We start from the raw sequence: 25,270 nt of genomic DNA, 5'->3' as shown, positions 1-25,270 counted from the left end.
AAATACAATAAACGTCTTCAAACTGGAACTGCTACGCCTGGTGACTCTTTTGTCATCGCCAATAGCAACACGAAGCGTGTGCGCACGTGTGCGCGAGCTTAATTCCGGTATTCGTTGGTGTTTTATTAACTTCGCTCTTAATTGAGACTCATTCCATGGGTTGTCCAATAATTGATTCATGTATTTCCATTAACTTCTTCACCTTAATTCCTCCCCATTTTCTCATTCCCTCCTCTCCCCCCGATACACATCCCGGAGTGTCGGTAATCCCACCCGTCACTACCTACATCCAGCCAATATGGGTCAGACGGACACCACATCGGTATTGATTTTTTGGTTAACCACACAGTGACAGTCCCACGGTTTCTAACTCGACGCACACTGCTTTTGCTTTCACCCTTTCGATTGTGATTTATTCCAGAAAAAGTCGAACCACGATTTTGTGAAAATATTCAAGTTTGTACTACACTAGATGATTTATCATTTTAAGGAAAAAACTGGTTTATTTTTCACTTACATATTGCGTTCATGTTCTGATACAGCTGGAGTCATAAAATTCCTCCAATGTTTTCAGATTATGATGTAAATATTTTCTTCTATATTTAAATAATAATCGCTATAGAATAAGTAAACTCTTCACTATGCTAATTATATAAACTGAAATAAACTATTGAAATATGCCCAGAGCCTTATCAATAGATATTTATGACAACAAAAAGTCCTGGAATGATCGATTTCGAAATTCCAATAATACACCTGTTCTTGTTAACTACGGTGTAGTTAACAAGAACCGTACTGTCTACGTGTTGTCTAGACAAACATATTTATAAAATGGGATAATCAAAAGGGTAGCAAGAAGTAGTTTACTGTTCGTAAATGGCACAGAGAAGATGAATACAGATTTAAAATATGTACTTTTATCTTAATTTTATTTCTTTGAAAATAAGCTTCGGTTTGAGAGTAAGCCGATAGGTGGATTACATTCATTTTTTCAGCTTGTTTCCACTAGACATATCTCATCTAACATTTATAAATCATAAATTATGTGAGTATGCATGAATATGTTTCTCATTTAAAAATAGGGTTCATTACGATCATCATGGTCAATATTATTCAACACCATCTTCCATATACTAAACAACCTTTGGGTTCCTCTATGGAAATGGAGGGCGATACGTGTTCTATAGCAAATAATTTTCTACGTAATAAATTTTTAATTTTTATGTTCACTTAAAAAATATTTTTGCACATGTGGGACACATAGATGTTTTGCAGTCATCCAATTATCTGAAATGGCTTATGATACTCATTCCGAATGAAGCTTTACGGTGTGTTCTGATTGAAGGTCATTCCCATACTGGACAGGTCATATAGTCGGGTGCGACTTGAATTATTATGTATGTTGTTTGTTTCTTTACCGTCCATTTTGGCGTGTTGTTTCAAAACAATAGTGAGATATTATTATAGAATTAACCCTTCCAAAAAGAGAAGGGATAATTAAATATTAATAAAAGGTAGAGGTAACTGAAAAAATGGTTACTAATGCATCGGTTCTATCTTTTATTTTCAAAATCTTATTCTACAAAAACTTACTAAATAAAATGTAAAAATAGTAGTAAAAATACTTTTAATTTGCATTTGAAAATCAGTGAGATGGCGCTCTACTGACACTTTGTAACTTTTCTTCTGTTACGAACTGTCAATACAGCGCCATCTCACTGATTTCCAAATGGTTTCTTGATTTTTTCTGAAATTTGAGAAATGAATCTTAAAAAATCATTTAGTTTAAAACCCTAGAAATACTGGATAGTTCTGCTAGTGTAGAATTTATTTAATTCAAAAAAAAATCATAGTCATGCAACATTAGTGCACGATATCCTTTTCAAAGATTGTCAAATAACAATTTTAAAACTGCAGTCTAATTTTTTTTCTTTTTTCTGTAAACAAATGGCGGTGTCTTTGACTATAAAAAGTTCGTATTATAAACAACGGCCATGGAAGTCTGCTAGATTATGTGAATATTCTATTAAACAAGTACCATCATAGCTTGCGGTTGTCTTAATAAGATAGGAACTGTGGATGATTGACGTACATTTGCAATTAAGTTTTTTTCCTGCCTACAGTCCACCAGTGCTTGGAGCTAAATGCTTTTTTTTCTGAAAGAAACAAGAATTTAGTAATGAAGATTCCAATTAACTACGGCTGTGAGTTGCAGATAAACATGGTATTCGATGACAAAAAATGAGATAGAAAATCGGTACATACAATACTTTTTTGTCAATTATAAGCCAACTTTAAATATAGAGATCGCTGCTGTCGTACTGCAGTAGAGAAAATACATAATTAAAATAGCATATCCTGATGGTTTTGCAGACCTATTAATTGGCGCATGTTACCAGTTCACTACTTGAAAGTATAGGGGTGGTAGACGGTTCTGTTGATGTTACTTCAAGTAACAAATGTTTCTTAAATGACAAGAAATCAATGAAAAAACAAAACAGAGGATAATTTCTAACTATCCGCTCGGTGATGTTGAACTTTAATTATAAAGACTCGAAAATGTCAAAGGGTGAACATTTTTAGATTGTTTCTCCGAGTCCTAATGCAGGTTAAAATTCACTTTGTTTTCTGAAGGAGATTTTGGGATACCAGAGAGCCGCGTGTTTAGAAATAACAAGCTCCGAGAGATGGGTTATTATTCAGGGGAAAAAAAATCTAGTGAGTGACGCAAGCTGGTATGATGACGACACTATATACGTCATCAGGTTACTTAAAGTGCTTCGCTCTACGATTAGAGTAGCCTCACAATGAAAAGTATGAAGACGTCTTAACGTAGCGCTGTCAATTAAAGAGGAAAAAATATTCTAATTATGAAAGTCCCTTTAATGTTTATCATGTCCCCCTTTCTACTTTCCCATACACTTCTCGATTGTGTGAGAATGCATACAGAAAATGCATTTCAATCAGGTTTTATTGAATTCTCTCTCTCTCTCTCTCTCTCTCTCTCTCTCTCTCTCTCTCTCTCTCTGTGTGTGTGCAGTTGCAAATGAACAAATAGATTGCCGCCTGAAATAATTAGGCTTTTTATATTTTTAGTCCGATGTTTGTCGGGTAGTGCTTTGCGATTACGTAAACACTAGGTAGATAATTAATGTCTGGGCGTTATAATAAAAGGAGAATCCTATGGATCCACTTTTCCAGGACATGCTGTACGTCTTCATTTCCTGTTTATAAATCATGAAGCTTGTACAGAGGTTAAGGATGACCACACCTTTCATTAGCAAGTCATTTCAGGAGATACGCCTAAATACATTAGCAGGCGTTTCTCTTCAGTATACTCGAAAAAACAAAGCGATATCCATTGGGTTGAAAACAAGTAGGTTCAAATCCCGTACTAGTGTGACGGAATATTTTTATAAGATTTTTTCTCTTCCGAAACTGCCATGAACACACTACACCATCTACCGCTTACTAATAATGTTTTTGTTTGTTAATGTTAACTGTGTGTGTTCTCTGACCTTCTGGTCTGTTTTGTGGAATAAAAATCCAAGTTTCCGGGAGGGAAGTTTCCCATTACTCTTCCCAGTGCAGTACGGAGAAACTTACTTGTTTCTTTTACTCCCGGAAAACAGACAAACCCCTCTTAGGTTTCTATAAAACATTTGTATTAGGAAGAAAAACTAATTTCTCGTGGAAGTATTCCACAGCCGTCCGATGAATATATGTAAACGATATAAGACGCTGCACACAAAACCAAGGTCAAAACAGCATGCTGGTTATAATAATCTAAGTTCGTGGCAATCTTGACACCTATAGGACATAGGTCACAGAGTTGGCATTATGGCTTTAGTTACGTCTCCGGAGGGCGCTTCACTAAAAGGCCACAAGTGACGTGCGTGTGTGCTGACTGAAGTCAATTATATTTCCAGTCTTTATAAAAGTAGCCATTAAGTCCTTTCTCCCATTGAGGTCACAGACCGACGACCCACTTAAACACACCGAAACATTAGCGGAAACTTGTGGAGCAAATATCTTAAAACTGTTCACCGCAGCAGATGTCTGGTAATGCAAATCTATCAGGCAACAAATGTGGGTCTGTCGCGTTCACAGCAAATGCCGTCCATTTTCTTTATCGACCCGTTTATGAGTATAATAGAAACTCTGGAGGAGGTGGAGGTTGTTGCCATGACAATGCATGTATCGCTCCAACTAACCCGATGCCTGCGTCTCCTACAGAATTTTGGTAGCGACCTGTTGTCTTCTGGTCTTGTTAGCAACGGACAACAGAGGTGGACGCTATTACTTGTTTCGCATCAGAAAACCCTGAGCCGTAACATCAATATACGGTAGATAGACATCAATCAACCTTTTTTCTCTTTAGTAAGAGCATCTCGCCTCTTGCACAACACTAGAAGGATTAGCGTCGGGTCAATGACTTGCACTAAGATATATAGCATCTCTTTGGAGAAGCATTATTTAGATATAGCAATGCAGCGGAAGTAATGGGATATCCTATTTAATTTTTACCAAGATAAATAAACCTCTGCAAGATACGTTAAAGCAATACATGTTGTACCATGGTCTGATTGAATACATTCAAAAACTATTTTATTTCATAATTGTTAAGTAAGCTGCTCTTTTAGTAATGATTATATGATGCTATTACAAATACAACGTAATATAGGATAGGTATGTGCCATTGTAATGGTTGAAGGAACTGAATGAAACTGTAAATAGTTCAAGAAAGGTAACCAGTCAAATATTATTGCTTCTGTAGAAAAATATTACTTCAATCAGATATTGAAGTGATTTGGACCAGTTTTGATATAATGAACTGTATTTGTCTTTTTCAGGTTTCTCCAAGGAACCACATATTTAGAGCCAATATTTATACAGAAGAAATGGAAGATCTTTTCCCGGCATCTATCGCATCTCTGCCCTTTTAAAAGAGTTACCTCTTAACCGTAACGGAGCGTGTGTGATAGACACAATGTCTGTTGTTTCTCCGACATGCATGTTTCACAGCTCTCTTCCAGACAAGCACATTCAGGGAGTGACCACAATATCTTCCGGAGTAGAAGACATCGCGAGGAACAGCGTCCAACCAGATTGCGAAAAGCATTTAAGTGTCATTCAAACCATGTGTGAAAAGCGTCGAGGAGTGCATCGTCGCACCACCAGCGATAAAATGATGACTCGTTCGGTGAGCGGAAGTAGCGAAAAGAGTCTGATGGCCACCAAGAACACCGAAGGTTTCTCGGCGAGTCAAGAGAGTTGTAACAAGTCCGTGAAATCGGGTAAGTCGCAAGGTTGGAGGACGTCCAAGTTCTTCGGTAGGACCGTGTCTTCGGGTGAACTCCTCCGAGGTCTAAAGAAACTCTCTTTGTCTTCGAGCGGAGAAGACAGCGACGGCAAAGGTGGAAATAGCAGCGGTAGCGATGGAAAGTCGTTGAAAAACAGACTGTCGTCGTTGAGAAAGCGTTCGTCGTGTAGCAGCGAAGAGGTGTCGGTGGACGGAGGAGGCGACAATGCGTGCACTAAACCCGACTCTAAGGGATCTCCTTCGACGACGGACTGCGCTATTACGTCGAAAACCAGTCAAGACGATGGAATCGTGTGTAAAAAAGAAGACTTGCTGAACATTTTATCTTCGGCATCCAAAAGAAAATCTTCACCGTCTTCGAGACGCATCCCCTTGAGGCAAACAAGGTCGGCGTCGTTCGAACCAACTAACGATAGCAAAACCAAACGCGAGCCTGTAAGGAGGACGGGGAGTGAAGAAACGAGACCGAGAAACCCGAGCCCTTTCGACAGCGAAGACGATCTTCCCAAAGACAATACGGAAGAGTTCGTAGAAGAAGAGAAGAAAAAAGTGGTCGAGAAGGTAGAATCGGTTTCGCAGCCCACAGAGGAAGATCCCCCTGAGGAATCGGTGTGCACAGTGAAGTGGGATGACTCAGAACTGATAGACGCCGAACTGATCGGTGACGCGATCGAATCTTTTCTCAAAGTATCCATGACAGGCTCTGAAAAGAGGGTGTCTTTCCGAAAGAGCTGATACAGCGAACGGACGAAGTGATTTTGTGTAAAAGCTCTTTCTTTGCATAAGCTTGCCTCGCTTCTGCGTGCCTAGTAGATGCACTGAAGTCCAATCCGGTGCAAAGAATTTCCACGTGATATCGTCCAACTACTGGAAGACACTGTAGGTGGCCACTTTGTTGACAGCTTTGCATTTTCTTTTGTGTGTAGAGATCTGTAGTGGTTGCAATTCGACTCATTGTCAACATGCTGCCTCTGTTATAAGAAGAGAGTTCGTTGTTCTCTATAGTCAGGAGTCTTTCATGAATTTAAATACACTTTCCCAAGGGCGACACGTGTGCACACACACACACACACACACACACACACGCAGCGATACAAAGGATCTACTCACGCTAATTCAATAGAAATTAACTCAAAAACTATTACAGAAACTTTAATTCACATACATGATGCATGTGACGTAATTTCACATGCATCATGTATACATTAATATATACGAGTATGAACAGGATGCATGAATTAACACATGCATCCTGTTCATTTATCATTGAACGAAAGTCTTTTGACTTTCGGTGGATAACGAAGCTATTGTGAACCTGAATCAAAGAACCCCGCATATATTAGAAACATCCAAAACAGACAGTAAAACATAATGTTACTGACATCAACTAAATGCTTTATTTTGCATATTTGCTCAATAGGCGGAGGTAACATATAAATTGAAATGGCGGCATTGGTATCTAACGACACAGTAAGTGTAGGTCATGATAACCATCATCATAGCGCAACTAAACACCGATATTTCCGTATATTAGTGAAGAGAGACTGCATTAGTCACTTGACTGAAGAGGCTTACACCCCTGCTGACTACAAGATCAACAGTTGTTCCACTAATACTTAAGTGACTTTCAAGCGATATGTCAGCGAACATAACAGGAATGTTACCATGTATCTACATTTCATAATTTGTCTAAAAACAAATTGTGAAATGGAGGTACAAGGTAACACTGCAGACACTCTTGACTGCTGCCATCCGTATAGATTCAATCTCCTTATGGAATCGAATAAAATAAACACACTCACCCATAATTCGGATAAAGGTATACCGATGGCCAATTTGGTCCAATAGAGAGTTTAAAACTTGACTCTAATAGAGCATGGACTCCTTGTTCCGTGTGCAACTTAACCTTACTTATTGCAGGTCTGAAGTATACCGTTTCAGATTTAGGCTCCTGGATTATGTAATTCCTAAATGCCATCCCTACTAACATGCACTGTAGGTGATCAACGTTTGACACTGAACATAGTATTTTATATTACTTACAGGAAACACATCAGAAAATTATATTGTTATGGGTGGGATACGCCCCGGAACTACCTGGCATCTTAGAAGCCTGTTGCGATGAAATCCCACCATCCATCAAATACTCATTATAGGATCATAAAAGTTGTTCATCAGAAGCAAATTTAAATTTTATGAATGTCTCAAAATCGCACACCCGCATATTTATATAAATACATTGATGTCATTGATATGAATATGTTATTTTGTCATCTCTTCTTTTTATATTTCTTCCACTGCCGACGGATTAGAAAACTTCATTGTAGACCATATAAAACAGGTAAAACATCATGGTGGAAACACGCGCATGCCATTAGTTCAACAGGAACCAATGGCATGCGCGAATCGTATGATATGCAACGGAAGATGGACCAACGACATGAAACACTTGTTGGAAGTGCTGAGAATGACTGACTCTTGTCAACGAGTCTTCCTTGAGAGGAATCCTCATTAACAGGACTGCAAACAGTGCTGAAGACAGCAGTGAAATTGTGATTAAATCCATGAAGTAAGATACATTATAACCAAAGATGAAGAAACCCCTTCATTTGTATATAGAAATGTTCTTCACATTAACATACGGAAGTGTTCATGACAATGGTTCTAATCGAGTCGGTTCTGCCTGGAACATCGAGGTGCTTGCTCATGGGTGGTCACAGAGCATCAGGATCATCCCGTGATTGTCATACCAATCGTATTGTCTCTTAAACCTCGTCTCCAAAATGAAACAAACTCACACGATATCCATCTGTTACAGCGAAAACTAATAACCGTTAAGGAAACAGATTCAATATCACTGTTGAACTTGTTGAGAAGTTTTGAATCTGTTTCCTTTTTAACGCTTATTAGTTCGTTGTAACAGATGGATATCATGTGATTAGCGGAAACAATATCAACAAGAATAAGATAACAAAAACTATAGCATAAAATGAAATTGGAGCAATTTTAAATGCTTTCGTCATTAGCTCGACTGGTTGACGGAGTTAAGATGGCTTACGCCTTCCTTGGTAGTGGTTTCGAAAAAGGTCTGATTTTGTGGAAATGTGGAAGCCCAAATAAAAATATGAAATTTTTACGATGACATCTTTGATAAGTGGCTATAAATCATTTAGTTCCATTCTGATATTTTCTTTCAATTATCTAGATATCATTTTGAAAACGAAGGGAACCCGATTTTTTTTTTATGTGTCAGTGTATTTATTATTGCTATTATTGTACGGGCACCTCCATGGAGTGCGAAGACTCATCGAGGAGATCCAAACTGTCCACACAATACCTCTCATTGAACCAATTTCATTCATTCATAATTCTCCCAGAGAAAACCCTAGTCCACCTCCACTAACCACATTCTTACTCAACTTCCAGGAAAGAACTCTTGCTCTGTCCTCTAGCCCTTGCTGAAACATTTCCCCTGCTCAATCGTATAAAACCCTTTAAGAAACTTAAATGTGTATCATATTCCCTCTTTTTCGCCTATCCACCAACTTCTGCAATCGATATATCCCCAATTTATCCTCAATCATTTGCTGCTGAATTTCTTCACCACTTCTTCATCCCCAAGAAAACCAGGGGGACCAGACTTGAGCACAGTTATCCAGATATGGACGTATGAAGGCCATATAAAAAGGAATGACACAACTTCCTTAGCTCTACTTGTTAATGTGTTCTTCAATAGTCAACTAATCTTATGGACTACCTTAGCAATATGTCCTCTTAAACTTTAACTCTCCACCACCACTCTTAAATCTCTGGCTTCATCTGTTTCCTGGAGTACAATGTGATAATCGGCTTGTAATACCAAAGTGCATAACTTTACATTTCTCGATATTAAACTGACACCCGTTAACTTTTGCCCATACTGACAGCCTATTTAAATCTTCCTGCAAGCTCTTCACGTCGCCCTGATTAACTATTACTATACCTAATTTCGCATCATCAGCAAACAACTGAATATTTCTTTTCAGGCTATCTCCTATATAATTAATGACAAATTAAACAGCAATGTCCCAGCACTGAACCTCGTGGCATACCACTAGTCACCAGTTTTCGGCTCTATTCTGTCCCCCTCCATATACCACTTTTTGATATTTGTCCAGCAGCCACCCTCTTATCCACTTAACCTGTGTCATATCCATCCCCATTTGTTCTAATTGGCATACCAGAGTTCTATATGGTATTCTGTCAAATGCCTTTGCAAAATTAGGCAAAATCATCTTGTAGCCATTTCCTTTATCCAACTCAGCTGTTACTCTATTATAAAAAGTTGGTAAATTACTAAGGCATGGCGGACTCTTCACAGAGCTATGTTGTCCCTGATAAATATGATACAGTATCATATTTTTATGTATCCATTCTTGAATTCTTTTTTAATTTTTCCAGTACTTTGACCACTTTCTGAGATAATGATTGATCAACAGTTTGCTTCTGGAAACTCCCTTATACAAACGAATTCTTTTGCCTTCTGTTCACTGTCTTGGAAATCTGCCAGGACTGAGAAGAGCAGAGTTAGAGACACTGCCAATTCCCTTGCACATTCCCACAAAACGCGAGCTAATATATACTATCTAATTCCACAACTGTACCTCCTCATTCGTCACCTTCAATTCAACCACCTGTTACCACATTAGTGTGTCACCTACCTAGGATGATATAGTTTTGCAAGTGGTCACTCAGTAACCTGACTATTTTATCCACTTCTGTCTCCTTGTAATCATTATCACTGATTAAGGTTAATCTTCCATGGTCATTCTTCCTCTTACTTACCACATAACGAAAGAACTTTTTTAGAATTTCCGTTGGCGTGCTCAATTAGTTTCTTTTCATAATCAAATTTTGCATTCCTTACCATGCTAGTCACCTTTCTTGCCTGACTGTTGTTCTGTTCGTGAGATTGCTGCTCTCTCCTTCACAGCACTTTCTTTTCTGCAAATCTTACATGCATCCTTCTGCCCACAACCTACATATTGATTCGTTGACTATCAACGCCCTCGTCCTCAATTCGCTTCTATCACAACGTGGCAGAAGACTTCCATCTTTTCATTCTCGCTCTTTATTTTGCATCGTCCGACAATTCCTTCACGTCCTCCCTCATAGAATACTTCTCAGATCATTAGTACCAACCAAGACAATTAGTTCTTTTGATTTACCTTTCTTCATTCAGAGGGCATATCGTTTATTAATTTTTGCAGTAGGGAAACATTCACTGCATCCACTGTCATGGACATTTTTAGTATCATGAGTAGTGTGGTGTGTGAGAATTAATTGCAAATGGTAGATTAAAACATGAATGAATGAATGCTTAAAAAAGTAACGTTTATATAAAACGTTGGAGCGTCTTATTAGGGAAATTCCAATAATTTAATCCGTAATTCGAATTGCATTTTAAATTCAGTTCACTCCATTTGATTTTTGGGAGCGAGAAACAGAAAATTGCATTTCGATAAGTGATAAAATAATATGGTCATTCAGAGTTTTATTACTCCTGTCTGGTTGCAAAATCAGAGAAGATAATTTAATTAAATAGACAATTAATTAATATTAATATAACTGATATGAAAAGGAATATAAAACACGAAATCTGTCACGTAAAATCCAGTAAGAATTGTGAAGGGTGCAGAAATAGAGGCAAGTATGAACATGAGTGTCTGACTCAAACAGCAGGTTGAGACAGTATTTGTGTGTAATTTCGCATCGCCCGTCTCCCTCCACTTCAAACCAAGAAAATGAAGACAAGCTACTTAAAGTAAGATTTCTAAAAGTAAAAAAATTGACCACCCTGTGTCCCACTTGAAAAGTATGTCGCTGTCCGCCACTGTTCTGCTTCAGCGAGCTTTGAAGTCGTCGCAATTTGGCCATTAAAAATTATTTCATCACGGTTCCAAGAAAGAAACGTCTAACCTTTATCCCTTTCTTCAATGCACACAAAGTAACGTCCACCGATGTCCATTGTCCTCTCCCTAACCTCCATATAACGAAACGTTTCACCAATTTATAAACCTATAATACCATTTCGGAAGCATATAGTTCACTATCAATCATGTGACATTTTTGTCTTCTACAGACCTGATAAACTTTCTGTTTATCAGGTCTGTAGACGACATTTTCTCAATTTGTGTACATAATCTGCATTCTAAACTCCCGATATCTTTGTTAATCTTCTTTCAGCCATTTCCAGTGCGTCGTTATACCCTCGATCTCAGAAACCTCAATGTCTTATGACATAATCTCACCAATATAATTGATATCTTCTGACACCAAAGTGCATAATTTTACATTCACTAATATTGAATCGATAGCCATTATCATTTGCAAATCATTCCAGATAATTCAAATCATTTCGTAAGCGTTGCATTTCAGTAGATCTATAATTTCTGATGATGCAAAGATAATCAGTGCAAACAGTTGAAAATCTGTCGAGTTCCATTGCAATATAATTAATACATAGATTGTACAACAATGGTCTAAGGACTGATCCTTGGGAATCACCATTGGTCACCTTTAATCTGATAGATTCACCAAGACACACAGTATACCTATTTGTCAGCCACTTACTTATCCGATCCCATATTCTTCCCAGTTTTTGCAATAGCTTTTCATGTGACATTCTATCAATTACAGATACATTTGTAAAGTTCCGACAGTATCATAGTGTATTCATTCCTTTTTTGCAACTCTGCCGCAACATTATAAAATATATGCAAGTTGCTAAAATATAATCTCCCTTCAGGAAAACCATTCTGTTCTTTGCAAAGTTTAGCTTGCTGTCAATCTATTTCTGTATGCGAGTTCTTAAAACTTCACTAAAATCTTCGCCACCGCACTGATAAGTCGGTAGACAGACATATCCCTTTTTGCACCGCCCTTGTACAAAGGACATATCACACATTCTTTCCATTTTTGTTAGATCTTTCCTGAGCTGAAACTCAAGTCATAGAAACATGACAAGAGCCAATTTGTGCTGAATCTTGCTTCCATCAGACGTGCTGATATTTCATATGATATTCTGAAAATACTTGATGCAATAAAAAGATTGCGCTTTTCTTCATTTCCAAAAAGTTGCCTGGGATGAAGAAAAGAACAAAATGGAACCATTTTTTCTTTATAGCCATTTATCTAAGATATCTCTCGTAAACGTTTCAAATTTTTATTTGGCTCCCTACATAACACACATTTATATATATATGAAACCAGCCGGCTTTAAATGCTTAAAAAAAGAATCAGTTTCCCCACCCTCCAGATCGTTTCGCTTGGAATGATCCAATTATCCACACGTGCGTCCATTTTTCTCTTGAGTGAGTGAAACTTATGAATAATATCAAGAATAACCGCGATTTGGAAATTTTTTACATTAAGGGGTTTTGCTTCTCTCATTCATTCATCCCAGTCACACCTATCCTATTCTGGACTAATCACTATTTTAAAAGATTGCCGGTTTCAGCAGAGGGTGCTGAAACCGGCATTCTTTAAACAGAGGGTGAATGTGCATCTACTGCTACAAAGAATCCCATGCAATACGCCATGCATTGTCTAAAAATTTTAGTTGCTCGCAGAATAGTTTCTACACCCACTGTCCAAAAAGAAACCTAACTTTTAGAAAATAGAAGAAACTAGTGGCGCCACCTGTTGTATCGTTTTGTTGGCGAAAGCGGTAACTTTCATCAGTGTTGTTACAACTGTTTATGACATATGTTTCATTAGAAGCCGAGGTATAGTGCCAAGAGTGACAGTGTATTTTGACGAACGGTCGGAAAATGAGTTTCAAACAGAGAGCTGCAATTGACTTTTGTGTTAAACTTGATAAACGTTTTACCAAAACGCATCAAATGCTTCAAAAAGCATACGGTGATGAATGCTTATCCTATACTCAAGTTTACGAGTGGTTTAAGCGATTTCGAAGTGGTCGTGAGACGCTTGAGGACGACGAAAAGCCGGGCCGTCCAAAAAATGGACTGAACGAAGTTAACATCCAAAACGCGCGCGATTTCATCATAGAAATCCCGAAATCGTCCGTGAGATTGATTGAAGATGAATTAGGGATTCCAAAATCAACTGTGCACAACATTTTGACCGAGAGTTTGGGCATTCCTGAATTGAATTCGCGATTTGTCCACACAAGTTGACCGACAACCAAAAAATATATCGAATTGAACACTGCAAGGATCTGATTAAAACCGCTCGTAAAGACTCAAACTTCCTTGAAACGATCGTTACTGGTGACGAAACGTGATGTTTTGAGTATGAGCCCGAAACAAAGCGTGCTGAGTGGAGACCACCAGATGAGGAGCATCCAAAAAAAGTCGCTTGGAGAAGTCAAAAGTAAAGAAAATGCTGATTTATTTCTACGATTCCAAGGGCATTATCCACAAAGAATTCATTCTGCCTGGCCGAACGGTCAATGGTGAGTTTTTTCTCGAAGTTTTGAAGCGATTGATAGCGAGAATTCGTCGCGTACGGCATGAATATCGTGATGCAGGCAACTGATCACTTTTGCACGATAATGCGCCATCTCATCGTTCGAACATTTGAGACAGTTTCTGAGCAAGAACCAAATTTGTGTGTTGGATTACTCACCGTATTCACCTGATTTAGCACCATGTGATTTCTTTCTCTTCCCCCGACTTCATTTGCTGATGAAAGGAAAGCGATACAACACCACTGAAAACGTTCTAGCAGTAGTAACCACGACCCTCAACAGTATCCCAAAAACCGATATAAAAAACTGGGCCGACCGCTGTATCGGAGCTGAGGGAGAGTATATTGATTGAAATAAATGATTCGAATAATTATAATTGGCCTGTGTTTTATTTTCTATCAAAAGTTCGGTTTCTTTTTGGACAGAGGGTGTAGATTCAAGTAGTCTCGTATCTAGAAACTCAAATCAGTAATCTCAAAATGCTTTAGCCTCATAAGCCAGTCTCTACTATTAACAATGTGCCTGCGTAGCTAAAATTAAGCAGGCAATGAGACATGCGCACTCGGTTGCATGCACAGTACTTACATAATCGTCTGTGACGTTAGGAATCTCATGCGATTTTTTTTTCAACTGAAGGTAAGCCAGTCGATATCAGGAGGTTGAAGATATTCCTCTATGAAACTGCGAGTTTTAATTCTGCAAAAGACTCGCTTCACAGAGATAATATATTTCAGTTTTAGTCCTGAGTGATACATAACATTATACCTATTTATATTAGAAATTTGAAAAAAAAATTTTCATGTTCTATAAGTTACCATTCAAAATTCAGTTGATCTATAAAGAAAAGATCTATACTTAATACTCCGATATGTTTAATGCCATCGTTTTCTTTACACTTTACATTTCTTAAGGGTAGTGTGATGATTACTACCCTTACATCACACTTTTACATTTCAAATCTTCTAAGATAGGCAAAAAGTTTTTCTATATGTTCTGTGTACACATTAGTTTGTCATGACCAGCTTTTCTATTTGCATTTTGTCATACGATTTTTCTAAACGTATGAAATATGAATAAGCATTTGGTAATATCATAGAGTTAATCACAGAACTATCATGATGAGGAGATCGCTCTTCCTGCAAATGTTCTAACTTCAGTATTTCCTTTGTTGCTAATGAACTACGCCATAACTGGTAAAATAACTGTTTTATACTCGGATTTCCTATAGGAAGGATGGAATATATATACACTGCTTAGAAAGAAGTCAACGTACACCGCCATAGGCAAGGGGCAACGAGACATATAGCCAGTCACGTGTTTGTTGCAGGTATAAATTTATGTAGCCATGACTACATCGTGTCATAAACCCAGTCACGTGTTTGTAGCAAGTATAAGTTGGAGGAATATGATGCTCCCAATGAAATGATACCAGACTGAGACGGAAGCGCAGGGAATCACACGAAGGATAATATGCAAAATATCCATTCATTTGCCGAATGTTGAATGTAGGGTTCCGTGCATCGACTTGAACACGATTCCGCACAAAAACATTCAGAGCGAGGCTCATAAGATGAGTTTCCATGGTGGGACCGCAATACGCAAGCCCCACATTACCCGAACCAACATGCAGCGTCATCTTCAATGATGCAAAGAGCAGGGGAAAGCTGTTATGGAGCGACGAATCACGCTACCCCCTCTACCGAACAGATGGACGGATGTGGCAGATTCCGGGAAGTATCCTAACATTTGAACTCCGAGAGGTACATGAACATTCTGGACAATGCAATGGTCCTGCTTTGTATCGTTTCCACGAAACTAACCAGTGTATCTTTCAGCAAGACAATGCACAGTGTCAGAAGGCTGCTTGCAACTGTGTGGTTTGTTGACATAAACGTCACCACACTTGACTGGCCTCCACAGAGCTGATCTCAACCCTATTAAACATCTGTGGAATGATCTGGATGGTCGGAAGACGTCAAGAGACGTCCGACCCACAATAATCCAGGACCTCATTACATGCTTGTAGGAAGAATGGTCCAAAATTTCCATTGATCGCTATTGTGCGGTTGTAGAAAGTATGTTCCGGATGATTACTACATTCATCACAGCGAAAGGAGGTCCTGTATCTTATTAAGGTGGGTGTCATGGCTGTTTTGTTCCTCACACTAGAGTATCCTTTGACTTCTTTCTAAACATTATACACTGTCTACCAATAATCGTCCGGACACTTTAGCAATTTACAACCTATACTAGCAGGCGAAACCTAATATCGGGAATGTCCACCTTTGGTTTTGATCATCAACTACACTCTTTGATGGAGACATTCCACCAATGTGCGCCAGACATCAGGTGGAGTTTGTTTCCATTCCTCCATCAAAACAGCACCGAGTTCAGCGACAGATCGAGGACGTGCTGCTCTGGACCTCAATCGCCATTCCAATTCATCGCACAAGTGTTCGATGGGGTTGAAGTCAAGAATTATACCCAGGCCAGGGCAGTCGTTTAACACTCATCTCTTCAAATCATTCCATAACAGCTGCAGCTTTGTGGCATGAGGCATTGTCTTGATAGTAACATGGGTCGTTCCATAAAATCTCCATAGTGTAGGCATCACCTGATTATCCAGAATATCAAATTACTGAGCTGCCTTCATGGAACCACGGACAACGACCAGTTGTCCCACTTCAAACCAACCGAATGCACCCCGGATCCTTACTCCTCCACCAAACTTTACTGTGGGTACAACTCACTGTGGTAACAAGCATTCACCAGGCTGCCTCCATACTCAACCATCAGACTGAAAACAGGTGAACTGTGATTCATCCCTCCAGAGTACCGTTTTCCACTGGTCAATTGTTTACTTCATACGCTCTTTGTACCATGCCAGAAGAGCTGCCTTGTTCGTTGTTGTAATGTTCGGCTCTTCCGTTTAAACCCAGTAAATGGAGTTCTTTTCGTACATTATTAGTGCTCATCATTATTAGCGCTCAGAGCGGCAGTAACACTAGCGGTGTTACTGCCGCTCTGGAACTCATCACGGATGGTCTGTGTCGATTGTAGCCGGTTTTTGCATGCCACCCGTTTTAACACCCTCCTGTCCCTGTCAGTCATTTTTAGCGTCCGCCCTGCTGTGTTTTCCTACACTAGTGATGTCGGAACGTCTCCGTTTGTTGATCACATCGCCAATCGTTGATTTTGGATGCTCCAGTTGAGTGGTAATGGAGCTTATGGACATGCCATCAATGTGACAATCCACGAAAACACCTCTCTCGAAATCACCGAGTTTATGACGTGTTGCCATATCACCTGTATTCAACTGCTACAGTGATATATTACATCCTACTATCAACTATCGGGAACACCGTACAACAAATTTGAATCCATATTAAAAATCAAATCTGAAAAAAAATGAAAGAAAATTGTAGCAATGAAACAACAGATATTAGGAAGCTCAGCAGGAATTTGCCAATCTCTTCTCGCCTGCAAGAGAAACAGTTATAGGAAACATGTGAGAAATTTTCTCGGTAACTAACGAGTCCTTCCAGGACTTATGATCTTTTCCAAAAGACAGAACTTACGAATTTTCAAAATTTTTATATTTTTTGAGTTAAGGAAAGGATGCTAGAGTTCAACATATCTTTTATCCTCGAGTATTTACAAATGATGAAATCATTAGCTTTTTTACGTTAGTGTAGAAATTTATAATATAAATTACCAATACTGAGACATTAAAAAGGTTCAGATCTTTTTCCCCTCCTAAGAGAGTAAAAAAAAAAAATCCTGAGTTGGACTGCTGACTCTCCATTTCACTTAGTGCAATAACCTCTTACAGTAAAAATGTTTCTGTGACCACGTAGAATAAGATAAAAGATGTTACTTCAACGTTTATTTAAGTGCAAAGAGGAAGGCCTACTTTATGACAGGAACGTTCAACTATTTCGAAAAAAAAATTATCAGACCGACGATCACTGGCACGTCCCCATGCTCGTGTGAGTGTTGGTAGAAAGTGACTGCATTCACAGGCGTGATGATCAGCAAAAGGTGTTTTGTGCTGACATAGGCAACGTGTGACGGGAAAGCTGTTCTGATGTGAAACGTTGTGAAGAATGGCAGACACCGTCAATACTTTACGGCCAAACACTTTCTTTAATGAACACAGTTTCTTGGTGGTTATATTTCATCTACGTGGACGCATCTAATGTGTTAAGAAAATAAATAAACCGTAGCCTTGCTAAATTAAGTATAGATGGCAGCACCAGTGCATTAATGCAATTTACCGGCTAACAACAATATTAAGGTGGTTCTCCTCCGGGTTTTATGTAGCAAGTGTGTTGTTCGGGAACGTATTAAGTCACAAGTCATCAAATACAGACATTAAATTACTGTTAAAGAAAAGAATAATGTCGGAGAAGCAGTAATGCACTTCTTACTGGAGAGAGATGTCAGATTTGGAGCGTAATCAATGCTATAAGAGCAGAACACATTTTGTTAGACATCTGGGGTATCTTGATGTCCTTATCGGTCAGGGATCGTTCAACTAATGCGACTATTATGCAGTGGTATTGTTTTGCAATAACTGCAGCAAGCAAAGCGTCATTTACTAATTATGAAGGTGTTAGGCTCTCATCAGTAGAAAGGATAGGATACAGGATAAAAAAACAAGTCTCCTCGCTAATTGAGCCATTATTTACACAAGTGCCTAAATGAATTTTTGCAGAATGAGATGAAGGGAGGAAATTCAAAGAGCCTCATCTATTTTACCACTCGGAAAAACTAATTATATCATTCAGGCCAGTTTTAAGCATTTTGTATGCAAACCAATTCTACTTATTACTAGCTGTACAGTAAAATAATTATCAAATAACTGTTTTTATTAAGACAAAGCACTCAAAATTTTTTTGTAATAATACATTGATGGAACTGTGTGAATACACATTTCAGTATTTAAATTATTTGAAATAATGTCGTTAAAAAATTGAATTATTTTGTAGAATGTTAAAGTATTTTTTCCACTCGATTTATTTGAGAGCTAGACACGTTTTTAAACAGAATGACTAACGTTGCTAAGTCCCTACACCAACACTTATCCCTTATTCAAAGTCAACTGGATCTACTATTCTAAGGACGCCCAACTTCGTCTGCTTTTTGTATTTAAATCACATTGAAACTTCTACTCACCGAGTATGCATGTAGTATACCACCTTCACGTCAGTTGTAAGCTATGTTCTTCCTCCATTTTTGAAGTCTTACTTCGCTGATCAAGATCTTAAGAATACAAGAATAACCAAACGTTGGGCAGCAGCGATAAAGCAGAATAGATATCATATGGAAGGCCTATAAATACATTTTGTTAAATGTCTAGGTTAACAACAGGAGTAGTGTGAAGAACCTCGTAGACTGTTCTTCATATAGTTATTTTTTCATAAGAATTTAAATTGCCATTCATTGCAGTGAGAACCAGTATCAAATATCTACGGACATGTAAACCTTCCTCTACCACTAATCCACAACAAACAATCAGAATTTGTCCACTCAGGTTTCTCATCTTTGGCAACTCAGTTTATTCAAGAGCAACGTTTCAGACCTGAGCAATACAGATTATATAAGAAAAATAACAGCTAGCAGAAATAAACTGTTTCAATTGTTTTTAATCAATTCTGACAGATGAAACAACCGATTATAGATCTTATCGCTGTTTGGACATCACACAAACTACATGAATAGTTTCGCTACAGGAAGTGATTTATTACTATTCCTTTCATTGTATCACAACGTTGTTCAGCAAATCATTAATTTTAACACGCAATGGACAGAAAAATACAGTGTTTTTTTCATCACAATAAAAGCGTTACCAGAATATAGATTCATTATTGAAGAAGAAGAAAATTGGTCAAGTCTGTTCATCTAAGAGAAATAACAAAATAAGAAATGTAATGCAAAGAAAAAGTGATGATGACAAAAAAGGAGAAAACAATTAACTCCAAAAAAGACTCCTCTGCGCATGCTCGCACTCTAAGATCGTTATTAGAGTGGAATAAGAGTTCTGTTCTCTTCCCTCAGCCATACGGCTGGTGGGGGTAGCTATCTGCTAACATACTAGGGAAATGATCATGAGCAAGGTGGTTTCCCGTTGCCCACCTTGCCGTACTTTATCCTATGGCTGTACCCTGTGTGTTCACGGGGCCGGTTTGCCTGCTTGCGGGACGAAAAACCCCAGATAAACTGGTGGAAAAACCCTGCTGTAAACGCCCAAAACCGCGCGGCTAATTTGGCTATGGCTGAGGAAAATCCTTAAGCCCCTCACGTCGTCGACGGGAATCGAACCCAGGACACTCCTTCCCCAGGCATATGGTTGCGCAGCGCAAAGCCACTTGGCTAATCGCGCGGACGGATAAGAGTATGAACGGGGAAACTCGGCGATATGAAACTAATGGACACGTTATCTTAATGTTAACTTTCTTGATTAAAATTTGGATAAGACTAATATGAAATACAAGTTTCACCCCTTAAGCTTTACCCGAAACATTAAATTAAACAGGATTTTTTTTTATCATAAAACAAAATCGATTCCCTAATTATACACAGATCTACCTATAATTAGAGAATTAAGAACTTTTGTTATAGACAGAGCAAGTAAATTTTTTCCCTCTCCCTACTGTGAAAAAAAGTATGCCACTGGAATCATCATCTCTGCAATGATCAAAGATAATGTCTGCGCGTTTAGCCTAGTGGGTTTGCGCTTCGCAATCATATGCCTGGGGAAGGAGTGTCCTGGATTCGATTCCCGTCGACGACGTGAGGAGCCTAAGGATCTTCCTCAGCCATAACCAGGTTAGCCGGTCTTGGGCTTGGACAATACGGGTTTTTCATCCCGCAAGCAGGCAAATTGGCCCCCTGAACACACTCACAGATACAGTCAGGAATACTTAAGACAATCCTTCCAGCCATAGGTCTGAATTGTCAGCTGTGCCGGTCCCGAGCCCGGATAAAAATAGGAGGAAATTGAGGTGGTGCCGTATCTCCCCGTAAAAGGGGCTCACGGCAGTTGAATCGCCATACGAAATGAAATGAAAATCAAAGATAATGACAGGCTGCCTCCCAATTTCTATAAAAGGTAAGGCACAAAACTTCACTTACTCCTTTAAGGAATGGAAAGACGTTAAGATTAATTTAAATTTGGTATAAGGAAGAAATATCTGATCTTCGTACGAAAGGTCACAAGACCCATAGCATACGAGCGCCGTTTGTGGACAAGAGGAATAGAAGAAAGGAGGAATCTGTTGACATTCTGCTTGAACAGCTGATGGTTGTAATCTTTGGGGAAGAAATCCATTCGAAGTTCATAAAAGTTTAAACATGGCCGCACATCAGCCTTGAAGATGGTCCACGTGAAGGACGTCCAAAAAGTGTAACAACACCAGAAATCATTGTTCAAGTACACGATATGGTATTGGATGACTGGCCAGTCAAAGTACTTGAAATTGCTGAGGCTGTATGCATTTCAAAATAACGTGTAAGATATATTTTCATGAAGAATTGCATACGAAAAAGCTTTGCGCAAGATGGGTGCTGCGCTTGCTCACAGCAGATCAAAAACGCACTCGCATGAAAACCTCTGAACAGTGCTTGGAGCATTTTAACAACAATAAAACTGATGTTGTGCGTCAATTTATTACTATGGAGGAGACTTGGATTCACCATTACCCACCAGAATCCAAACAGCAGTCAAAACAGTGGACAGAAGCCGGTTGTTCAGCACCAAAGAAGGCAAAGTCAGTTCCATCAGCTGGAAAGGTCATGGCATCGGTGTTTTGGGATGTTAAAGGCATTTTGTTTATTAATTATCTTGAAAAGGGTAAAACAATAACCGGAGAATACTATTCCGATCTTTTAATCTGACAAGACGAAAGAGTTCGTGAGAAAAGACCCGGTTTGCAGAAGAAAAAATCATCCTTCATCAGGACAATGCACCTGCCAACAAAGGTGTTTTTACAATGGAAAAATTAAGGCATCCGCATTATGAATTGCTGGAACATCCACCCTATTCCGCAGATTTGGCTCCCTCTGATTTCTATCTCTTCACAAAATAAAACATTTCCTAGCTGCTCAGCATTTTTCTTCGAATCAAGAGGTGATTGCAGCTGTAGAGGGGTATTTTGCAGATCTTACTGAGAAGCACTACAAGGAAGGGATAATGCGCTGGAGCATCGCTGGAATAAATGTACTAGTCTTAAGGGAGATTATGTTGAAAAATAAAAATAATTTTGAAATTATAAATTCGTTTTTTCATTGTCAGGCCGAGAACCTTTCATCCCATCCTCGTATATAAGAGGTGAACGAACAGAACCCTGGGGTACTTCTGCATTGATGGGGAAATCTGAGGAGAGTAAGCTGTCTACCATGACACGTAGTAAGGGATCAGTGCGAAAGTTGGCAATCCAGTTGCAGAGTGAGGAAGGCAAATCATAGGACGGCAGTTTGGTGAGTAAGCCCATATGCCAAACCCGATCGAATTCCTTTGAAATGTTGAAGGCACTACGTGATTTTCACGTGCTCCTTGGGTGGAAAGCGCTTCCACTTTTCGACCAACAGAGTGGATTTAAATTCAACTAAAGCATGGGCTTATATGACATGAAATCGCAACTATGCTTATTGGAAGCCTGAAGAATGTTAGGTATCTGAAACAGCAGTTCAAGATTATCTAATCCAAAATCCACGCAAAGTGCGATACATGTACAATCCTTTGCAGCTGAAATCCGCAATAAAAACAGTATACACAATATGCGAGAAGGAAGGATAGACTCAAGGCTGTTTAACGATGCCAAGATTTTTCCTTTTCGGAAGAGGTGACATTTCCCATTAATAGGGTAACAAATTTTCTCACGTTTTTCATATGTAATAGTAAGTTGATATTTTTTAAAAAATTATGTCATTCACAAGGCTAAACCTATGGCATTTTACACCAGAAAGGGAACAATAAAGAGAAGGAGGTTGGAGCAAATGCTGAAAATGAATATTAGATAATGGGATACAAATCACATGACGAACGATTAGTCCACGTTTATCTGAACCGTTGTGCAAAACTTGCGAGTTGAACAGAATCGATATAGTTTGCATATTAAACTAAAACATCACACATAACCATGCTTATTACAGGCATTTGGTCATAAATTAACTATTTAAAACAAATTTTTAGGAAGGGTTTTACCACGTTTTATTCGAATTAAATTTAGAAATAATTTAAACCTCAAAAGTTCAACGAATGTGTTAAACAAAACAGGAAAACGAAAAGATAATTTAGCTGCCAACTGAAAAATTCAGTTACGTACATCAATGACTTTCGATCTTCGATCGAAAAATAGCTGCTCGCTTAAGGAAGTCAACAGTTAAACTTACAGCAAAAATGATCTCCTTTCATCGCCTATGAACGTCAACGCATGGGATGGTGTTTCTCTAGTTACTGCAAGCACGCATCTAATTTCCCTCGGGAATTCAACAGATGCTTCAGAGTGCCACCATCCCTTTCTACTACGAGAACATTCAGCGCCTCTTCAACCACGACGGCAGAAAGCTTGTAATCGAATAGTTTATGATTATCTGTCATGAATACGTGCGAAACTAGCAGAACATCCACATATTGTGTGGCAGTCAACCTATAAATTTTATATATAGAGAGAGAGATCATGGCTCGCACCGTTGAATTTTCATCTAGATAAGTTTAGCTGCTGTTTTACTGTGGGGAGAAAAACAAGAAGAACGCAAAAGTGTTAGTACGTCACAATGAAATGCGCAGACCACTGTGTTTGTCTGGAGTTATTTCCATACCAGTTATTTCTAGAACGCATCTGGCTTTAACATCCTTCTATCAAAACAAAATCCCCCACTGCATTTCCACAGAGGAAGACAGCAAGTCAAATTCATTGGCAGGAACACACAGAGTACATTTATCTTTCAAAAGAAAGGTTTTTCTTGCAGTTATCTCACTAAATTAGTCCGCCATATTATCCTGTTAACATTACGTAGTCTATATTTCTTCTGGATTACTTGAAATAGATTATTCAGAAGAGAAAGGTGGTCATCTATTTATATGAATCATTTCCGTGCAGATGGATCATTTGTGTAGGAACTTAACGATATTACAATTACAGAAATCAACTTCAGAAGTTGTAACTACACTTGGAATAATGGCTTACTTTAATTGTCTCTTGCCTCATTAAATTAAATATCTAATCCAAATAAGGGGCGATACAATTTAATCTGCTCCCACCTATCTAAGAATCCACTTTCTGTATCCAAGTCATTATTTCCTCTGTCGAGCATTTGTGTGGGTATGTACACCCCTGTCCAAAAAGAAATCGAACTTTTGACAGAAAATAAAACACAGGCTAATTACAATTATTCAAATTATTTATTTAAATCAATATACTCTCTCTCTCTCAGCTTCGATACAGCGTTTAGCAAGGTCAATTCATTCGTTAAATAAGTTTTTTATATAGGTTTTGGGATACTGTTGAGGGTCGTGGTTACTGCCACTTGAACGTTTTCAATGGTGTCGTATCACTTTCCTTTCATCGGCAAATGAAGTCGGGGGGGGGGAGAAGAAGAAAGAAGTCACAGGGTGTTCAATCAGGTGAATACGACGAGTTTGAGTCCTTACGGGTGATTTTAATGAGGTCCTTGCAGTGTTCAATTCGATACAATTTTTGGTCGTCGGTCAACTTGTGGGGAACAAATCGCGAATTCAATTTACGAAGGCCTAACCTTTCGGTCCAAATGTTGTACACAGTTGATTTTGGAATCCCCAATTCATCTCCAATCAATCTCACTGACGATTTCGGGTTTTCTTTGATGAAATCATGCCCTTTTTGGATGTTAACTTCGCTCAATCAAGCGTCTCACGACCACTTTGAAATCGCTTAAACCACTCGTAAACTTGAATACGGGATAAGAATTCATCACCGTATGCTTTTTGAAGCATTTGCTGCCTTTCAGTAAACATTTTACCAAGTTTAACACAAAAGTCAATCGCAGTTCTCTGTTTGAAACTCATTTTCCGACTGTTCGTCAAAACACACGGTCACTCTTGGCACTATAACTCGGCTTCTAATGAAACAAATGTCATAAACAGTTGACACAACACTAATGAAGGTTGCTGCTTTCGATAACAAAAAGATACAACAGGTGGCGCCACTAGTGTCTTCTATTTTCGAAAAGTTCGGTTTCTTTTTGGACAGAGGGTGTATTTCAATCTAAACTCCTGACAAATGCTTATTAAGGCGATAGTAATCGTTATATGCAACTTGTAAATAGAACTGGATTAACGTACAAATAAAAGCTTAGTTGTTGAGAGTCACTAGTCTATTATCCATAGTTTGCTAATGATGAAAACTGAGTTGCATGATGAGGAGCTCCCCCCCCCCATTGTAAACAGACTCCGAGGAAGACTTAAATGCGTGATGATTGGTTACTCCAGT

At 38.6% G+C, this 25,270-nt stretch overlaps 2 protein-coding genes across 2 annotated transcripts in view; one reads left to right on the top strand and one right to left on the bottom strand.

Annotated features, from left to right (window-relative positions):
* Positions 1-25,270, bottom strand: part of Mettl14 (methyltransferase like 14) — a 364,896-nt gene that overhangs the window by 105,763 nt on the left and 233,863 nt on the right. The window lies entirely within an intron of this gene.
* LOC150095908 (uncharacterized) lies at positions 4,991-6,058 on the top strand. Its single transcript, XM_090409534.1, has one exon. The coding sequence runs from the start codon at positions 4,991-4,993 to the stop codon at positions 6,056-6,058; it is 1,068 nt and encodes a 355-aa protein (XP_090265660.1).

Source organism: Typopeltis vanoorti, chromosome 19 (assembly GCF_054136105.1).
Source record: "Typopeltis vanoorti isolate ZY-2024b chromosome 19, IOZ_Tvanoo_1.0, whole genome shotgun sequence".
In the NCBI taxonomy this organism is placed as follows: domain Eukaryota; kingdom Metazoa; phylum Arthropoda; class Arachnida; order Uropygi; family Thelyphonidae; genus Typopeltis; species Typopeltis vanoorti.
Note: the sequence above shows the minus strand (reverse complement) of the source record. Positions and strands in the feature narration are given on the sequence as shown.